This window comes from Symphodus melops (assembly GCF_947650265.1).
Source record: "Symphodus melops genome assembly, chromosome: 1".
In the NCBI taxonomy this organism is placed as follows: Eukaryota; Metazoa; Chordata; class Actinopteri; order Labriformes; family Labridae; genus Symphodus; species Symphodus melops.
Window position 1 is genome coordinate 46,338,341 of NC_136691.1, and position 18,510 is coordinate 46,356,850.

The following is an 18,510-nucleotide window of genomic DNA, read 5'->3' on the forward strand; positions in this document are numbered from 1 at the left end:
CAGCATCTATAAATTCATACTTAAACTCACTAGAAACTAAAACAAAGGCATCCCAGATAAATGTATATGAGCAACTTGCTGCAGCCTTACGAAACAAGGTGCCACCACCTGGGCATATCGCTCAGTAAATACCAAACAGCATGGGTGCAGCTCAATCTTTTGTTCTCCTCCAACACTTTCTCTGAACCTCCGTGGGGAGCAGGGGCTGCTGGTGCCCTGAGCGGTACGCTAACTGACAGACTGACAATGATCACACACACAAATACAAAGTTTAAGTGGTCTCCAGAGAATGGGCCCGCTATGATGGTTTAACAAGCCCCAGCTGTTGACCCCCCCCCCCTCTGCAGGTACAGAATCCATTTCATCTGGACGGACACGCACACAAATAGAAAAATGCAAGTTGCCATGAAACGCCTTGCCAATTCAGCAAACTTAAAGAGGGGAACCCGACAGTCTATCGTAGATAAGCGGTGTCCTGCTCGGGATTTTCCTTTTCCCCACCAGGCTTTGTGTCTGGCCTGCGTGGATTATTTTGTCGGGCTGAGAGGAGGAAGTGCAGACACACACACACACACCCCTGACGAGCCGGCCTGCAGTGAGGAGGCCCTGCTCTACGCATCATCGCCGGTTGCCATGGTAACAAAAAGGAATAGGAGATGGCTGGGAGCAAGCTTGCTGCTTGGCATTTATTGTATCCTGTGTGATGTAGTGCTTTTGATCAAAGGCGGTAACTTGGAGGACAAAGAAAATGTGACCTCATCAAGAGCGGATCTGTAAAAGACACTTGTGTTTTAAGTGCAAATAAAAAAGGGTCCGAAGAGCCCAGCTCAAATGTTAGTAAACATCAGGAAATCAAGAACAGTGATAAAGCAAGAAAGGTTTCAAGTGCGTGCTCTTACAGATGCTTTAAGCAGACGGACAAAATGTAGCTGAGGAAAATTATGCCCAACAACTACATCCATTCTGTCCAGAGAATTAACACTGATCCCAGCTGATGAGTCTGAGAGCTCACGGCTCTCTCTGCTGTTTATTAGGATCTGTACATTCTTCTGTTCACAAACTCGGATTTCTTCAAAGTCGTGCATTTTAATTCATTTGCACATGGAGAGGAGGTTTATCGGCACAGGAGTTAAAGTTGATTCAAAGATGGAGTTTTTGAGCATGAAGTCCAACAGAGTGCCACAGGAATGACATCGAAAACTCTTAAAAACTTTAGGTAAATTAAAAAAAACAAACAAACAAACAAAAACGTATTAAGCTGTAGTTTCGCGAGCTTGTCAAATCCGCTGAATAGGTCGATGAAGCCCAACGGTTGGGATGTCAAAATCAACCCACCGCGGTGTAGTTCACTTTCCGCGTAACGTTAGCTTCTCTCGGCTGCATTAAGGCTCAAACTTCATATAAAGTGGTGTTCATCCGGGGGAGACGATCCAGCACATTGCCATAGCAGAGTAAAACAAAACACAGCAGCAGCTCTAATCCGCAGAATGATCTCCCACAACCAGCACGAGAAATATTCAAACTCCGACACCTTCATTTGGATAAAAACTGATAAGAGAACGGCCCATTCTTCCCGAGACTGTTCCACTCAGTGAAGCGTCGCAACATGTCCCACACTTACTCACTGTATGTACAGCGAAACAGAAGAAACATTTCTGTCTCTTCCATAGTGTACGTGTTTGAAGTGCCCTGGCTGAGATTTTCCGGACATTTCTTTTTTTTTTTTTCTTTCACTGATGTCACTGTGGTGAGATAAGCAGAAGAGCGGGAGGGGGGGAGATGTTCCAGGTAATGTGCAAGTTATTATAGCTTGGCCTGGTTTCCTTCTTCTCTGACAGGCAATCTGTGCTACACAATAACACTTGAATAAAAGCAAACGCCTCTTTAGTCCTGTATGCGTCCAGTAAATGAAGCGAACACATCAGTAAGACTGACTTTTACTCTCAAGTAGTTTAAAGTTACGAATCCTAAAGATGAAGTCCAAATTGAAGAAAATTGTGTTTACAATCTATTAACTGCAATTTTTTTCACTCACCATTTTGATGGCACACAGGCCAGGTCCTCGTCTGTGACCGGTGTATCGTCACTTTACCACGACGTATATACCCTTCCTGGATAGAGTCTGGATGACGGACAGGTGGGACTGAAGAGACGCCGCTTGCTCCGTCTTGAGGATGAAGGGGCGCAGACGCGACAGTAGAGCTCGCAGGACAGCAGCAGGTGAATGACGGGAGGCTTTATGTGCTCCTGGTCGTACTGGTCCGTGTAGAACGGGTCCCTCAAGTCCTCTGGAATATGGTCTGCGAGGAAGGGAAGGGGTTGAGATTGAACCATGTGAATTTGATATATGTGCTCAAAAGGTAAAGCTTGACCCGTGAAGAATCACATACGTTAGCTGGTGAGAGATCACGTTTAACAGCAGAACATGAAATGACATGCCTCAGCTTATACACATCAAACGTCTAACTGGCTACAGCAATGCTACAAACCAGAGCGCTTCACGTGGAATATTTGTGGCTTCAGTTGACTTGAAGCAAACGTGGCCGTTTGTTATTGTAAGTCTCAGCTTATTGCCTCAGGAGCACACGTTTGGGAAACAGAACCCTTCTTAACACTGGAGCCTCCATGGAATCTTTCGCTTCAAGATGTGAGCTCATTTCAAAACCAGAGCCCAAAGCCAAATAAGGGCAAGGGATGAAGCTCTGGACTTCTTGTATGCTCGGACCAAATATATACTGCAGGAAAAACCTTTTATGGAGGCTTGAAATAGGTCGAAAATACTGCACACACACAAAAAAAAAAAAACCTGTGCTTGGAACGTGCTGTACACAAAACTGTGTGGTGGCAGAAACATGCGTTTGTGTGTTCTGTTTAAATCTGTGTGTGAGCTGCAGTAACACGGTGTGTGTGTGTGTGTGTGTGTGTGTGTGTGAGAATGTGTGTGGGGTGTGTTCTTGGAGTCTGCTCTGACTGACAGAATAAAGAGAGCTCCCATCAGCACTCTGATACTCACAAAAAAAAAAAAGAATAAACAGGAAAGCAGCAGAATGCTTTATCCAGCTCTCCGAGTTCACTCTGCGCCAAGACGAGGAAGAACGAAACTTGGACTTTTGAGATTTATCGAAAAAAGGTTAAAGCTGAGAGAATGATATAAACGTAAAAAAACAAACAAAAAAAACAAACAAACATTACCAAGCAACACTGAACAGGAAGTCAGCTTACAACTGTGGCAGTTTTGGACAACTGGACTCACAGTACCTTTAAAAAAAAATAATAAACGCTGCTCTGTGATTCACTTCTGCCTTCTACAGCTTCTGGAAGATGTCGAGGTCTTTAACAGTGTTCACGTGAAAGATGTCAGCAGGAACAGATGGAAGTGATCTTGCAGTTGTTGTTTTTTTTGTTGTTGTTGTTTTTAAATGTATGTGATTTGTGGGGCTGTTTCAGGAGGTTGTCTGCACAGGTAGCGTTACCCTGCAGTGATGCAGCTTTAACTGTCTTAGACCATCATCTTCACATTTATGTGCAGAATACATCCCGACTAGAATACAGGTGAGATCCCAAGCTTGACTTGAAAGAGCGGCATTCCTCGGTTCCAAAACGTTTGTTCCTTGTTTCTGTGACTCACTCCAAGCGTAGCCATGAACTTCTCTTCTCATGTTTGTTTGGGATTTGCACGTGACATCACGAGGCGTTTCACAGTGTCGAGCCACAATGCTGACTCTTTGATTTCGAAGATCCAATAACATCCTTTTATTTCAATAAGTATGTATCTGAAACATTTGAAGCTGTGGATAACTGAATCGCATCGCTTTGATTTATGTGCTCTGCTTGATTTCACATCCTGATTCATACGCTTCAATGAAATCACTGAAATGATGCGTTTCTGTTTCCTCTTTTTTTTTTTTTTTTTTTTACGTTTTTGAACAATGTCTTACAGAGCACACGAATAGTTAAACAGACGAAAATTTATTATGCCTGTCAGCAGCCAAATGTTTTTAACTAGACAACAGCTGATACGACACGTTAGGAATGTTTGTTAATTTAACTGGGATGGCAGCGGTAAGTTCCTGCCATATGTTTGGACATTTTCTCCCTGTCAATGAGAAGTACAGATGGATTAGCATGTCCATTTATTCCACAGTGCACTCAAATAGAGTTAGACGTTTGCAAACTCCCTGCCCTGCAAAATCCAGCGACAAGGAGAGTAGAACTGCACACGTGGAACTACAAAAAAACCAACCCTCCCTGATACTGTAGATGTGTTGATATGTGACAACCAGCCTGTTTACAACATGCAGCTGGTGTGTTAGTAGCTGCTCATGCTCAGATCACATCCACCCTCTGGACTACACTGCATACGCACGTTGCGAAAAATGACGTCCTTTACCCGTAAGGCAGAAAAGGCAGCAGTGAGGGTCTATGACTGTGTCAAATTAAAACCATCCAAACAGTGGGTGTGACTGTGTGTGAAAACAAAAGGGGTCTGGTTAGGGCGCGACTTCACGTTTGACTTCATTCCAGGGACGCTGATGTTTAGTGGCAGCTGCTCCCCCATCCTCCTTCAACCAGAGGCGCGGGCAGATAAATGCTGGGATGGGGTGGAGCGTGAGGATCGGGGGCCTGGCAGCAAGACCCAGGATGTGGGTCATCCAACCGTGATCGACCGCGAAGCAGGGGCGAGAGCAAGGGGGTAGAGGACCGGCAATGTGCCTGCAACTGTGACAGGTGCTCTCGCTCTTGCTGGCGGTGTGTCTGGCTGTCTGGCGCTGGCCCGGGCGGGTAGCAGCTGTGGCACATGCAGAGGGTAGTAGGACAGGTGGGCGTAAACACAAACACAAACCTGCACGATAGAAGACCAGAACAGGGCACCCATACTGATGACGAATAGAAAACAAGAGGCACCTGAAGCCCTGACAACCCCCCCCCCCCCCCCCCCCCCCCCCCCCCCCGCACTGAGACTGACAGCACGTCTTGAATATGGCTCTACATCTGTGTAACCGTTTACATGGGACTGTTCTTTCAGCAATGTCACAAACACCATATGAGCCATATCCTGAACGTCGAATGGACCAAGAGTATTCAGTTCCCATGGGAGGATGATAATTGCAGCTGCACCACAGGGATGCCTCCCTTCAGGCCACAATAGCTTTTCGGGCTAATAGATGCTCTCTCCATTGTACAGTAGTTAAACAGCGTCTCCGCCCATATTCATTTGTGGGATGCATCGTTCTTGTTAGTACAGAGATGTTGTTATTATGCTCCATATTTCAGCCTGCACGGTTAGCTCGGGCCTATGATGACAGACCGAGAAAGGAGCAAGCAAAGGCCTACGAGCATCAGTACTCGTAGGGAGTCTAAATCATTCATCTCACGGTAAAAAGAGCAAAAGGATGGCGTGAGAAAACAGAAAAAAAACAAGAGCTTGACGACCACAATTTGTTTGATCTTTCAAATTCATGTCTAACTGGAATTATTTTTATTTTTTTTCACACAATGATCACTCGAATCGCATCATGAAATCTAAAGTCCACAGACAGACAGGAGACAGCGGCACACTCAGGGAAGCTTCGTTTCAGGGCAAACTCACACTGGGCAATCTGTTCCGGTTGGTTTTGAATAGTGCGAGCAGCGCGCTCTGATCAGCACTCAAAGCTAGGAACACTTCCTTGGCCCTGCCCACGCTCAGAAGAGGTGTGTGCTTCGGCACGGCACAGTTCACTTCAACGTGGACGGCCTTCATCACGGAGAACCCCCCCCCCCCCCCCTCCCCTCGTGTGTTCCAGCTGCGCCTGACTGAAAAGACTCAACGTGAAGCACACAGTCAGTAAAGCAGCCGTCCTGTTCTCTGATGTATGGACGCACACTCCACAACACGTTTCTTTTATCTATTGTTTATAACTTTTTATTGCGGGTCCGTCTGTCGTCTTAACTAAACACACTTCATAAAACACACAGAGCCACGCTTGATGTGTTGTATTACGGCGGTATGTATAAGAGGTAACAGTGCTCAGTTAGTCCGGGAGCAGTGCGAGTGCAGGTCAGCCGGGGGAACGGGGAGAAGGGCCAATTGTGTTTAAGGACAGTCCTGGACAACTTAGGTGTAGTGCGAGTGCTGCCTTAGCCTCTACGGCAGTGACAGAGGATTTGAACAGAGGCTGCACTGATACAGCAAACATGCAAAGCAGCGAGTGGTGTGTGCATCAGATAGCTGAGGTTTATACTCACTTAGCTTAAGTGCTTCGATAAGCAGATTTAATATAATAGTTGTCATTGTGTAAGGACACAACAAAACTGAGAGCACCACTCCTGGTTGGTACGGTATGGAGAACATTTAAAAAAGGTAAATAGCAACGCTGCAGTTATAACAACAGAGGCATTGCGTAGCGCTAATCCTAAAACTCCTTGGGGCTTTTCGCAGATGATTGAACACCCGCCAAACAGTCAGGATGATCTCAGTCGCCACGTATGAGTTCAGAGGCTCCATGTGTATGATGTGAATTCAGCCTCTCGTTCAGAGAATAATCAGGCAAAACATTTCTCACACAGCAGGCTCAAATGTGCCGACCCTCCTGGCTAGATACAGAAAGGGCACGGAGGAGAACTTCACTTTGACTGAACATACACCGACATGTTTTTAATGACAACACTTAGCACCTCCGTAACACTTTTCAAAACGGTCTTGACAGACTAATTACTTCCATCGCAACTGAACATAGCAATGAATATAATTCAGGTGTTAAGGTGACAAAAAGCACAAAACATACGCATTAAAAACATAATCATCTATATCAAATCCATGGGACCCTGACGGTTGGTCGAGACTAAAGCCACAAATACAAGGCCTTACTACAGCTGGTACCATCCAAACAGGCAGTAAGTGACTGGACGTGTAGTTCACTATTTTCCATGCTCTGAGTACAGGCTAACAGATATAGCCTTGCTGCCTAATCCTCACTCACTTCCTGTCACTCAGCCTGATTCGCGTTGAATGCTCGCCGGCCATCCGACAAGAATGGAAGGATATGTTGAGTCAGAGATGGAGGCTTCAGTTGCCAAGTGTCATGGGGGAATCAGTGTTGGCTCCACCGTCTCACATGCATACATACATATTTCTTTCCCTGTCAACATGTCCCCACTGAAGATCTGTACAATCTGCCCGCAGCAGTATGCAGACAGCAATTAACACATTGTTGCAGCAATAACATTTAAAAGAACGCCATGAATAGGAGGAAAATATGATGCCGATAGTGCTGGCTCAGGTCCATTAAACTCTCTGTGGTCACAAAATGTGCTTCCTGTTACGCATCAAATTCTAGATTTTAACGTTTACCACCTTGTTATTAACCATGAAGCCAACATGTGCGCGTAAAAAAGACATTAACCTGCCGTTTGTGTTGTGTGAATGTTCAATAAATGACTTACCAATTCCATAGGCTTTGGCAAACAGCCACCGCAGGTTGGCAGCTATTTTGGCCCTGGCGGAGTCATAACTCTCCAATGGTACGACGTCCATTGTGCCTTCTGCAGCGCCAGTCAAATCCACCTTTCTCCGGATACTGTCCCCGCCAGCACACAAATCAACATCCATCCTTAGAAAATAAAAATAAATCCTATGTTATAGTCACTAATAAGTCTGATCATACTGCTTATTCAGAGACACAACCGAATACGCTAGACTGCCAAGTGACGCCTTCATCCGATGTTTGTTTGAAAATGTGTGTTTTGGGTGCTGCTGCTGCTAATCCTCCTTTATGGTCAGTTAGAATTAGGAGGATATGTGTGGTGGCTGAGACATAATTATTCAAGTAGCATCATGGCAGGCCTGATCACATTCATGATGTCCAATCCGAAATCAAAGAGTGGAGACAGGAAGTACAAGACACCTTGCCTAGTAAAAACTAGTCATCGACTACAGAACAAAATACATTCCTACACCTATAAATAAATGAACACCTTAGTTGTTTGAACCTAAATCCCTTGGAAATAAGTGTAACCAGAACAAAACAAAGTGATCATTCTTCTCAAACACTTATATTGTCAGAATATCCTAAACTGCAGCACAACTCAAGAGGATAACCTTTGCCAAGTGGAGATTCACTTAGAAGTAAGCTAAGCCAGTCACTACATTTTTGTTATGAGTTAAAGTAATCATCAGGAGCATGTTGAGTTTTATTTCAATCACTGCTACTCAATCCAAATGACTTTCACATCGAACCACAATTAGCAGGGTATGATGCTGATATTTCAGCCTATAAGTTAGAGCCCTTTATGCCAGACATATCTCCTTGCTTTTGGCCACTCGTTTAAAGTGAATTTATAGTTTAAATTTACAAATGTTTAAATTCACAATAAAACCAAAAGGACGTTCACTCTATTACAGCATGACTAATTCAATTGGAGGATTACAATTTGAAGAGAAAGTAGTAGAGCATTATTTGATACGATCTCAAAGTGAGGTCTTATTTCGCAAAGGAATAAAGTTCACCTTTCAAAAGTTGATGTTATAATCACCTCACCTTTACGTTACCATGAACGGCCCAAAGATAGACAGTTAGAAAAACCAGGTTATTTCTTATCAACGAGATTAGCTTTATCTATGGCGTTACTATGCTTGTGTTATGATACTATTACTAATCAGGGGACAGTTGGTCATTGGCACTGCTCACATTTGCTTTACTATAGGTTGGCGAAGCGGACAGGCATGCAAATGTAAAACAGCTAACTAACAGACAGGCTAACAGTTAGCTGTAACGTTGAGGCTGCAGCATGTATCGGCCCCATGAATGACGTTAGCTAGCTTGGCGAGACATTACCTTGATAGGTGTGGTGTTTTTTTCCAAATCACCCTTCAGTTTCTTCAGGGGGGTAAACAATCAACCAAGGACCTGCCTCGCTTCACAGTGGCCTGCAGTGTAGAAAACACACCAGCAGCAGCGACGCATCGTAGCCAGCTAATAATGCTAACTGCGAAGGAGGGAGGCGAGTCTGAACGGTCTCCTCCCAGCAACAAGACCCCTTTCGCGGCCTGCGTGACAACCGCTCCACGGCAGGCTTTCCCTTTCTAAACAGACGCCACACAGGAAAAGAAAGACTCTCCACTTAAAAATAAACACGCACAGAGGCTCCTCGGTGTACAAATCTATCTATGCACCAAACGTATCATGTTAGTAAATATGTGTGGATGTCCTGGTGGGCTGGGGAGAAGTGTTGCGGGACCCGGTGGTGTGTTCGCGCTCTGCCCATGGAAATGTAATTATCATCCCTGCCTCTGTAAAAGCAACGTCTGCGCATGCGTGATTACCTGCCAGACTGTTTTGGTAATACTAGATAATTGTCAGAAATAAACTAATCATAACTAAATACTGTAATGGTACTTCATTTACTTAGGGAGCTTAAACACATACATACGTTCAGTGTATGTTATGGTATCTTGCTTTTAATTCCCCACTTTAGTTTAAGAAATACAATCTATCTGACAAGTTAACAGAAAGTACAGGTATGTCCAAGTTTTCCTTCCTAAGTCACTAATTCATTTAAATAGGAGATTAATACAATATACTTACACAATTTACTTGTGTACTCCTGTTTGATGTTGCGACACTGACTGATAATGCCATCTAGTGGTAAAATGTGTTCACACAATTTGAGACATTTCAGTGGTTTCGTGAAGCAGTTGGCAAGAGTAAACTATTTTTACGCTTGTGAAACTTTTTTTGCTCTACCAATCACTTGTAAAATATGTAATTGTAATAATATTGGACGAATCCGAGATCTGAGAGATCACAGGCCGAGAGATATGAGAGAAATATGCTGATCTCGAAGATGATCCGATAAAGCAAAGAGTCATTCTTGGAAAAACTTGGGGGGAAAAAGTGCTAAATCTCAAACAGAAGAAAGCAAAGGAGAAGAAGGCTCGCGAAATAGAAAATGAAGTCCTTGCAAAGGCTCTGCAGAAGGAGCAATCTTTCACAGCTATAGCCTCTGGGTTGAAATTGAGTGAATGTTCATAGAAAATCTCTGAAAGAGCTGAAGCAGTGAAAAGGAAAACTGATAGGTAAAATCAGTGAGCTTAAAGAAGAGACAAGGAAATCAAGATACTCGTGAACATTTTAGAGGGGCAGAGATGGCGTCTCCAACTTGCCAAATGTGGAATCTATGTACCTGTCATTCACTAAAAGAAACCAGAATCCAAATACAGCCACAAAAAATAACTTTAATGCAATAGTGATTTAGATGCCAGTTGCCGTGAGGCTGTTTGGATGAAAAGACTGTGAAAGAATATTGCATAGGTTGTAAATCTGGGACTGTTCGGCATGAAACATGAGTGAAAACATAAACCTGTGACTCCCAACAGTGCTTCAGCATCCTGAAGTCATAAAGTTCATTTTGTTCTTTTCTGTTCCTGTTGACCATTTTTCAAAGTTGTCTGTGGACTTTTTTTTTTTTTTGCCACTTCCATCTCCCATTGTTTGCTTCAAGATATGACGGGACAGTTTTCTTGTTTAAATCATGACAATGCAAAGTGTGGAGGTGGTGAGAGAGCCAGTCACCGCGGATATGATGAAGGTCCATTGCAGTACAGAAAGTGTGCAGAGAGGATTCCAGAGACGTGTAGAAGTCCTCCGTCATACTTTAACTCACATTGTGACCTACCAGTCCATTAGCACATTTGTATAATGGTTTGTAAAAACAAGATGTGATACTTTTCTTTTTCACATTTGTAGATTAGCTTTGAGGTTTGCTAGAAATATTATAAATAAGAACAAGTTACTAGTTTGGCTTTGATATAAATAATGTAATAATACATTGTTCAAACAGACACCTCTTTCTAAAAACATTTAAATATTTTCAAATATTGCAATTACAAAACCATGTCTTGTTGGTGTTCTTATTCATGAGCAAAGTTTTACACAGATTGAGTTAAAGCCATTTTCCAAATCCAAACTAGACTGGGGTGAGCAGAGGTTTGCCATAACGACAGGTTTTAGAAAAACAATCTCAGCCTCCCTGAGCAGAAAGTCACATCAATACCACATTTTAAATATTGAATAAAAACACTCAAAAGCTTGGCAAAACACACCACCCTCCATATTGTTTTCAAACTCACAGTACAACCAGGAGAGGCTCAGCTCACCTCCTTGTCGCTGAAGATTTTAAGTACTCAATGCAAATGCTTATATTGTGTAACACACTACCCCGTTGCTAAACACACATCTCTTAACACTCAAATCAAATATATTTCTCTACAGGTGAACAGAAGTCCTTGCTATTGCACAGAAAATGAGGGTATTTTTCAATGGGTACATCTAATAACAAGGCAGGTTATATAGTGACATTTTGATTTGGTTTGACAGCATACATGTCCATTGCTCTCAACATAAAAAGGTAAACCAAAAGACCAACATAGGTTGTGTATTAGGGTGAGAATTCTAAAATGTCTACACTCATATGAAGATGTTTGAACCTTTGCAGCATGAATCTTCATCATTTAGATTAAAGGTTATAAAGGCTGTTGGTCAGGCTCAGCTTCATTTAACATCCCACAACAGCCTTTTGAGACACCCCCCCCCGTCCTTTTAACTTCTGCCGTGCTGCAGTAAGTGATATTCATAGAGGTGAACAAGTGCTAATTGAGAGCAACATGAATATATGACATTCAAGAGCACATCGACAAGAAACACACAGTCCTAATATATAATTTCATTGTAAAAACATGACTAAGACACAAACAGTTTAGTGTACAGCTTTCGTCTAAGAAGGCAAGAAAGTCAAATATTCTTGAAGAATTTTTAAGGACAAATGTTCTCTTTTCACAGAGAGGCGGTTGACTTACAGTGACCTCACAGGTGTGAATGGAGACAGAGGTAATGTGTCTGAAAGCTTTTTTTTTCTTTTTTTTTTTTGATTAGCTTCACAAACACACAACTGTGGCCAGCAGCCTCTCAGCTTCGAGCAGGTATTTGGACAAAGGAACATGGGAGTGCCAGAGGACAACCAGACATTCACCACTGATGAAAAGTAACAATTTAAAGAGACAGACACAGAATTGTAATTGATATTTAAATATTGCAAAACATACAAAAACAGTTTCCTTTTAAGTGTAAACATTAAACTGATGTCGGATGTCATTTTTGCACATGGAGAAATTATATAAAATAAATCATGTCTGTCATGACTATAAATCGTTCTCATTAAAATGTAAAAACAACATAGTAAATCTTGTTTTTATTATTATTGTAATAATAATAATGCTTATGTTAACATTTGTTTGTATAAGTTGTTGTTTTTTTTACCGTACTGATATAAATAGTTATATGTAGAATATTTAAATTCATACTTTGACCCCTCCTGCTTTGTCTTTACAAGGCAAAAACAATACTTGTGTCTCTGCCACACTCAGTCACTCACACATCCAAACACACCTTCATACTTCCCTATATGGTCACGGTCACACATACACACACACACACACACACACACACACAAGCTGCCACAGTCACTCAGGGGAGGTCACCAGGAGGCTCTATGTGCGATTGAGGGTCTGGAAGATTCTGGATATTTGGAGCATTACAGGGCCGGTCTCCGGGTCGTTCATCCACTGGGTGCTGTTCAGAGGATTCTCCAGCATGTCTTCAAACGCTGCACAAAAATCACAAGACACAGACATATAGTTTTAGAAAAGCAGAAAGACATTCCTAGAGCAAACCAATCTTATTGGCCTTGTTGGTCCGGGTTTGAACCCGCTGAGAATGTTGTCAATTAGCATTCTCAGCTGGTGAGACATCACTAATAAATAAGGGACCAATAAATTAAAGCAGAGGGTCTTATTCAATGAAAACAAAGCCAACGCACAATTCTATAATAATTAAATGGTTTAAGCATAAATCAAAGACCTAAACTACTATAAAAAGGTTTTAAATTGTATATCTGAAAACGTTGGTAATCTTGACCGTGTGTTTGCGTTGTATTTTGTATATTTTCTACGGAACCATTTAAAAATGGGTGGAAAATATAAGAACTGAACATCTTTAATATTTACAGTCCATTCTTTTCACATGTGCCCGTCTCCTTGTCACTATTTACAAGACTGGCTTATAGTCTAGTTACAGTCCTGACCTCTAAGATCAGCTTCTTCTTCTTTATTCTTGATTTTTTTTCTGCAAGGCCAGTGTGCAGATATACCAGAGCACAGTGAAAAGGCAGCAATGTTTGATAGATGTGATTATACTCTTTGGTGTCAACAAAAAAAAGAAACAGAAGTCTTAAAAGAATGTGTGCAGTACCTAGTAGAGTCTTAGGATTGGTTAAACCCAACTGCACCACTGGATTCTCCAGAATGGCCTGGAACAGTGGGCTGTTGGTGTCTATGCCTTTGTCCATATCTTCAGGAGAAGGTTTCCTGTCTCCCAGCAGCCACTCACACTGCAGGATGAGAAAACACAATGTGGAAACAAAAATCAACTTTTACATTTTGAAGAGCAATTTCTATTTATTTCATTGTTTTTGGTAAGGCAGATCAGACTGTCCAATTCATTTGAATTACTACTCTTATATTTGGGGGGGGGATTCAGGCCTGTGTGTGTGTTAGAAGCATGTCTCTAAAATAACAGAGTGGGAACCAGAATTTCCTCCTCGGGGATTAATAAAGTATATCAAATGAAATAAAAAAGACATATTCCTTATAATTAATGTGCCAGGTATTTTTCTGCTTTGAATCGTGGTCTTGCAGTGGTGGGCATGACATGGATTATGTTCTTGGTTGTAAACTTATAATTCATAATTAGGGCTGTCAGCATTAACTAGCTCATCACATTTAATCACAGATGGAAATGAATGTATCCTTTGTGTTAAAACTAACAGCTTGCTTTTTTTTGTCCCTTTGGGCACACAGGGAATAATCCTCTGCAGTGTCTCCCTATAGTCACAGTGATTCACAAGAAGGCCACTGCTGCATCTTTGTCTGATTTCCTGTTCAGACTCTCAGTCAGCTCAGTTGACAAGTCAAAAGTATTATCCACTATGACATCGATGGTTCACTTTCTCCACGTTCCTTTAAGCAGTTTATATCTAGTTTTTGATCTTTATCTAGTTACCTATATCCTCAGTTAAGTTAGAGCTGTGACCTTTGACCTACTCGTGTCCTTCATTTATTTCAAAATAAAGAGCAGCACTGTATGAAAAAGCAATTGAAGTACTCTCTTCTTAAGAAAGTAAAAACAAACAAAAACAGAAACTTTAAATGTGAAATAATTGAATTTCAAACACACAATTAAAAATGTGATTACCGGTAATTAAAATTAAGGACATAAATTCTGTGATTAATTCCAATTAAAAATGTATTTTTTGAGAGCCCTACTTATAATAACAAAGAATCAAACCAAAGATTTTCCTCTAAGAACTGTTGTTTGGGATACTGTTTGCAAACGCTGCTATTGCGGATATGTACACCTACCGCTGCATCTTGTTGGTTGTTATTCACCCTCAGAGCGTCGATCACCTCCTTCTCATCGAACCCCATCTCCATCAATGCGATGACAGCCTTCAGGATCACAGAAAGACAGCGTGAGTTTAGTTTAAAGCGCCACACGGTTCAACTCTAACAACACAAACTGTCCGACTTGAGTGGAGCCTTGTGAGCGTCTGAGAGGAAAAAATGATTTGTGCACCTCATAAGAAGTGGTTAGAAACGCACTGCCTTCGCTTCAATGACGGTATGCAAGACTAATCACCTACATAGCAATGTTTAGTTATCAGTTTTCTATTACTGGAAATACAGGGGGGATCCTTTCTCTCTAGAAAAGGGGGGGGGGGGGGGTGAAAGGTTAAAGTCACACACTCTTGAGTCTGGTCTGAACTCCCGTTTCCTGCGGATCCTCTTGAAGATCTCTGTGAGTTCGTCCTGCCTGCTGCTTTCTTCAGTGCTCGACTGGCTGGAGAGGCTGCGGCGGAGGCTGGGAGCAGAGGATAAGCCTGAGGCGGAGCCTAAGGCTGAGGGACCTGGGGTGACAGCTGCTGCCGCTCCTGCTGTACCAGAAGAATCCTGGCCCGGTATGGGAGTGTCTACAGAAGGGTCGTCTACATGCTCGATAAGCCACTCCATCGCCTGTGTCACCGACATGCTGCAGGACGGAGGAGAAGGAGGAGATGAGGAAACAAGGTTTTCTGAAAGCGACGAGCAAGTACCATCAAGGTGATTCATCGAATGAGTCACTCTTCAAAAAGAGAAAACTTGGGTGTGCACATCCCGGGCAAAATGATCAGAGGTGCAACACAAGAAATGTCCTCCTGTATGCAGGACATTTATTTAAGCAGCGCAACACTTCAATCTACAACATCCAAACGTTAACCTTGTAAACAGCGTAAAGAGCTTTTGCCTTTCTCCCTGCAGCGAGTCACTCTTCAGACAAATAAATACTGAAGAGGTTTTCCAAATAGTTTTTTACTCATCTTCAGTTGTAAGTGATTTATTTTTTTTTTAACTGTCGCACACTTACTGGTTTAATCTAAGAGCTTTGATGGCTCTGCTCTCAGGGAAACCCATCTCAGTGAGCTGCTGAAGGGCCGTTTCATCCACCCGATCCTCTTCATCTTCATCTAACATCGCTACAAGAGAAAGTGACACAAAAAAGCTCAAAGGGTTGAGAAATATGTGCTAAATGTCCAATACAATAATCACCAAGATGTGCTTTGCAAGCAACAATACATGTTGAAATCTGACAGGGATTGTTGTATAAAATGCATCGATCTCGATTGTGTTAAGACCAAAACAGTAAATGAAAACATGAAACATGTCTCACACATTTGTCAGTTTCATACTTCAAAGCACAAGAAAGTGTTGTCCTGCTTCGGTGGCAGACAGTTATTTCTACTGTGTCAGGTAAATGTCAAACCAAATGTGACTGATATTCTCATCTGGAGAAGTCATGTCAGGACATTGGGAGCTTTACCATTCGCCTTTTTGAAGAGTTCTACGGCATCAGGGTTCAAGGCAAGAAGCTTCTGGGCCACTTCAATGAGAGAAACCAGAATTTTTCTAAGCTCCGTCTGAAACTGGAACGACAGAAAAGTTCAGAAAAGTCAGTAACATCCTTTATACATTGCATCTTGAGGCTAAACTGGTAGAGTTTTATACATACTGTATATAAAGCTTCATATTGTAAATTAGCTCTATAAACATTCTGTGAGCTTCCCCACAGAGCCTTACATCTCTGATGTTATGTTGGGCAACAGTCCGGTCTGTGTGGCGTGTGGACAGGCTGGCAGTGGCTTTCAAAATTGCATCTTTGTCGGGAGCCTTGTTGTCTTGTTTCTTCTGCAGAACAAAAAACAAAACAAACAAAAAAAACAAAAACAAAGTGAGACCATTAAAACAGTCTGACGGGGGTTGTGCAGATTTTTTGCCAAGCAATGACAAAGAAATGCTTTTGTTAATCATTCAACAGGTAACACAGCTGGTTTCTCACACCTTCTCATCTGCACTAACTTCTGCCATCTTCGGAGGGGTTGGCGGTGGTCTTTTCTTTATGAGCAGCAACACTTCTACAACATACGGGAAACAACATCTGTTTCAGGAGACCAAAGAAGGGTGATCATTTTCTTCATAAAACGTTCATTGAATGAGGCCTTTATTACCTTTATCTTTGAGGTTTTCTTCTGCGACTGTTTTGGTGTCAGTGAGGACTCTCTCTGTAGCAGCATGTATTAGTTTATGGTGGGTGAGTGTTTTGGGGTCTTCAAGACTTCCATGCACACACTGTAAACAAAGCATAATACAAAGACTATCAGAAGAAAAAAAAAACAGGTAATAGTGGAAATGCTGTTTTCATTAAATTTGTATCCAACAACAACTTTCAATAAGTTTAGAAAATATCAAAACTAAAATTCATAGTTTATTAAGTCTAAAATGTGTGCCTAAAGAATCGCTTTTCTGTTGATTTAATGTTGGTGAATTATTGCTGCAACTAACAGAATGCAAATTAATTTTCAACACTGTATTTACTGCAATGTTCATGTTCAATTAATTATTGATGCTAAACATCAAATATCTCTTCAGTTGTTTCACTGCCGTGAATCTTTTTTGGTTGTCAAAATGTTCGATGCAGCGATACTTTTCACCGCATTCTCTTTCCATGTTATTAATGGAGAATGCATTGAACAGAGAATAACAGGTACTCCACAAATATGTTAACAACATAATTGTGCAATACATAAAGTTTGTGGGGAGTTAGATTGCACATTTTGATGTTTAAAAACAAAAAAGTTTCCAATTTTGGTTGCATCGGAGGAACTCTATAACAGGTTTGTGCGGTTGCTGCCCTATGCTCCACTTAGGAGTCTAAAGGAACAAGAAAAAGTTGGGTATCATTTATTGGTGTTGTATTCTTCTTATTTATTTTCCATCTTTAATGTTATCATTTTAAACTAACCTCTTGTGTTTCCTGACAAAGAATTCACAATAGCGTCTCCTCAGTCCTTCAGTACCTGTTTTATCCACTTCTTTCTTACCCTGTTTATGGATTGTGAGGTGGGGGTCATTCTTTTGCTGGTAGATGTATTTAATGTAAAGCACTAGTGTTACATTTCTGTATGTAAAAATGCAGTTTGATTTGATTTTGACAGGTAATGTCATTCATTACAGGTATAGCTTGACTACAACATTACCCTATACTGGCCATAGAAGGAGAAGTAAGATGAGCTGTGTAATTATAGAGTGTCAGTAACTTAAAGCAGCTTGCTCACAGGAAAGGGGCAGAGTCGTACTGTTAACTGACTGGAGAGGGGCAGCAAACCTGCTAAATTATAAATAGCAGAGTCTACCCAGTTACTATAAATACAAAGTCACTGACACTTTACATAGAGGGCATGTTAGACTGCAAACACCCAGGGCAGAGGAGTGACACGACAAAAAAAGCTCCCCAAAGGGAGACACAAACAACCCAAACACCTACATGTTTCAAGCACTTCTCCTTCAGTTTATCAACAGTGGTGTCTTCCGTGACCTCCTCCAGCCACTCCGTGCCGTCCATGGTACAAATGTGTATTTTTAACACTTTCCCGGCAAAAATCTTCTCCTCCTGGACGAACATAGCTGCAGTCTTTAGAGTAAACAGTACTAGTCCAGAGACGTCGGGTAGCAGCAGTTGCTATGCTCTCTTGGCAAGCTAGCGTGCTAACGTTAGCACCCAGCTAGCCGTGGTTGTATAAATCCACCGACAAGAAGGCAACAGTGTGCGCCGATTAGCTCAGGGCCATTCTCGGTTTACCCCGCCGGTTGTCGGTATGGTCGTATTTGTTAAGTTCTGTGACCACCGAGCTCTTTATTATTCCCAACGAGTACAAGACAGTCAGCCAAAGACTACCCTATTTTTACTGTAACGCATGAACTTTGAACTTCAACGGTGCTGGGAACGTTGCATTATGGGAGTCGTAGTTCTGTTAAATTACCGGCATCCTTTCGGTTTTAAAGAGTTCCCACTTTGAATGCCATTTTCCTCCCTTCTAAATAAA

At 41.9% G+C, this 18,510-nt stretch overlaps 3 protein-coding genes across 3 annotated transcripts in view; all 3 read right to left on the bottom strand.

Moving 5' to 3' along the window:
• LOC306819577 (calmodulin-regulated spectrin-associated protein 1-B-like) overlaps nucleotides 1-1,085 on the bottom strand; it is a gene marked incomplete at its 5' end in the record, with an annotated part of 5,456 nt that extends 4,371 nt beyond the window's left edge. Inside the window, one exon of the mRNA XM_079336949.1 lies at nucleotides 1,044-1,085. Within this exon, the coding sequence (XP_079193075.1) occupies nucleotides 1,044-1,085 (42 nt within the window). The remainder of the gene's footprint in view (nucleotides 1-1,043) is intronic.
• A 965-nt stretch (nucleotides 1,086-2,050) lies between these two features.
• Nucleotides 2,051-9,285, bottom strand: LOC306833274 (calmodulin-regulated spectrin-associated protein 1-B-like). Its single transcript, XM_079358431.1, has 3 exons — nucleotides 8,817-9,285; nucleotides 7,426-7,592; nucleotides 2,051-2,300 (listed from the first exon to the last, which is right to left on the bottom strand). Exons 2-3 carry the CDS (start codon nucleotides 7,589-7,591, stop codon nucleotides 2,089-2,091), a joined length of 378 nt encoding a protein of 125 aa, XP_079214557.1. The 5' UTR covers nucleotide 7,592; nucleotides 8,817-9,285; the 3' UTR covers nucleotides 2,051-2,088.
• Nucleotides 9,286-10,196: 911 nt separating this feature from the next.
• ubac1 (UBA domain containing 1) lies at nucleotides 10,197-18,421 on the bottom strand. The gene is made up of 10 exons (XM_079365984.1): nucleotides 17,952-18,421; nucleotides 16,636-16,756; nucleotides 16,469-16,542; nucleotides 16,208-16,315; nucleotides 15,951-16,053; nucleotides 15,498-15,606; nucleotides 14,840-15,122; nucleotides 14,456-14,542; nucleotides 13,287-13,425; nucleotides 10,197-12,642 (listed from the first exon to the last, which is right to left on the bottom strand). The coding sequence occupies exons 1-10, from the start codon at nucleotides 18,087-18,089 to the stop codon at nucleotides 12,527-12,529; spliced, it is 1,278 nt and encodes a 425-aa protein (XP_079222110.1). The 5' UTR covers nucleotides 18,090-18,421; the 3' UTR covers nucleotides 10,197-12,526.
• Nucleotides 18,422-18,510: the final 89 nt, after the last annotated feature.

Excerpts from the sequence above, each read along its gene's own strand:
- LOC306833274 (XM_079358431.1), bottom strand. The coding sequence starts at position 7,591 with ATGGATGTTGATTTGTGTGCTGGCGGGGACAGTATCCGGAGAAAGGTG. Across the intron at positions 2,301-7,425 it reads TGCCAAAGCCTATGGAATTG|ACCATATTCCAGAGGACTTG; the intron begins GTAAGTCATTTA and ends CCTTCCTCGCAG.
- ubac1 (XM_079365984.1), bottom strand. The coding sequence starts at position 18,089 with ATGTTCGTCCAGGAGGAGAAGATTTTTGCCGGGAAAGTGTTAAAAATA. Across the intron at positions 15,607-15,950 it reads ACTCTTCAAAAAGGCGAATG|CGATGTTAGATGAAGATGAA; the intron begins GTAAAGCTCCCA and ends TTTCTCTTGTAG. Across the intron at positions 13,426-14,455 it reads ACAACCAACAAGATGCAGCG|TGTGAGTGGCTGCTGGGAGA; the intron begins GTAGGTGTACAT and ends CTCATCCTGCAG.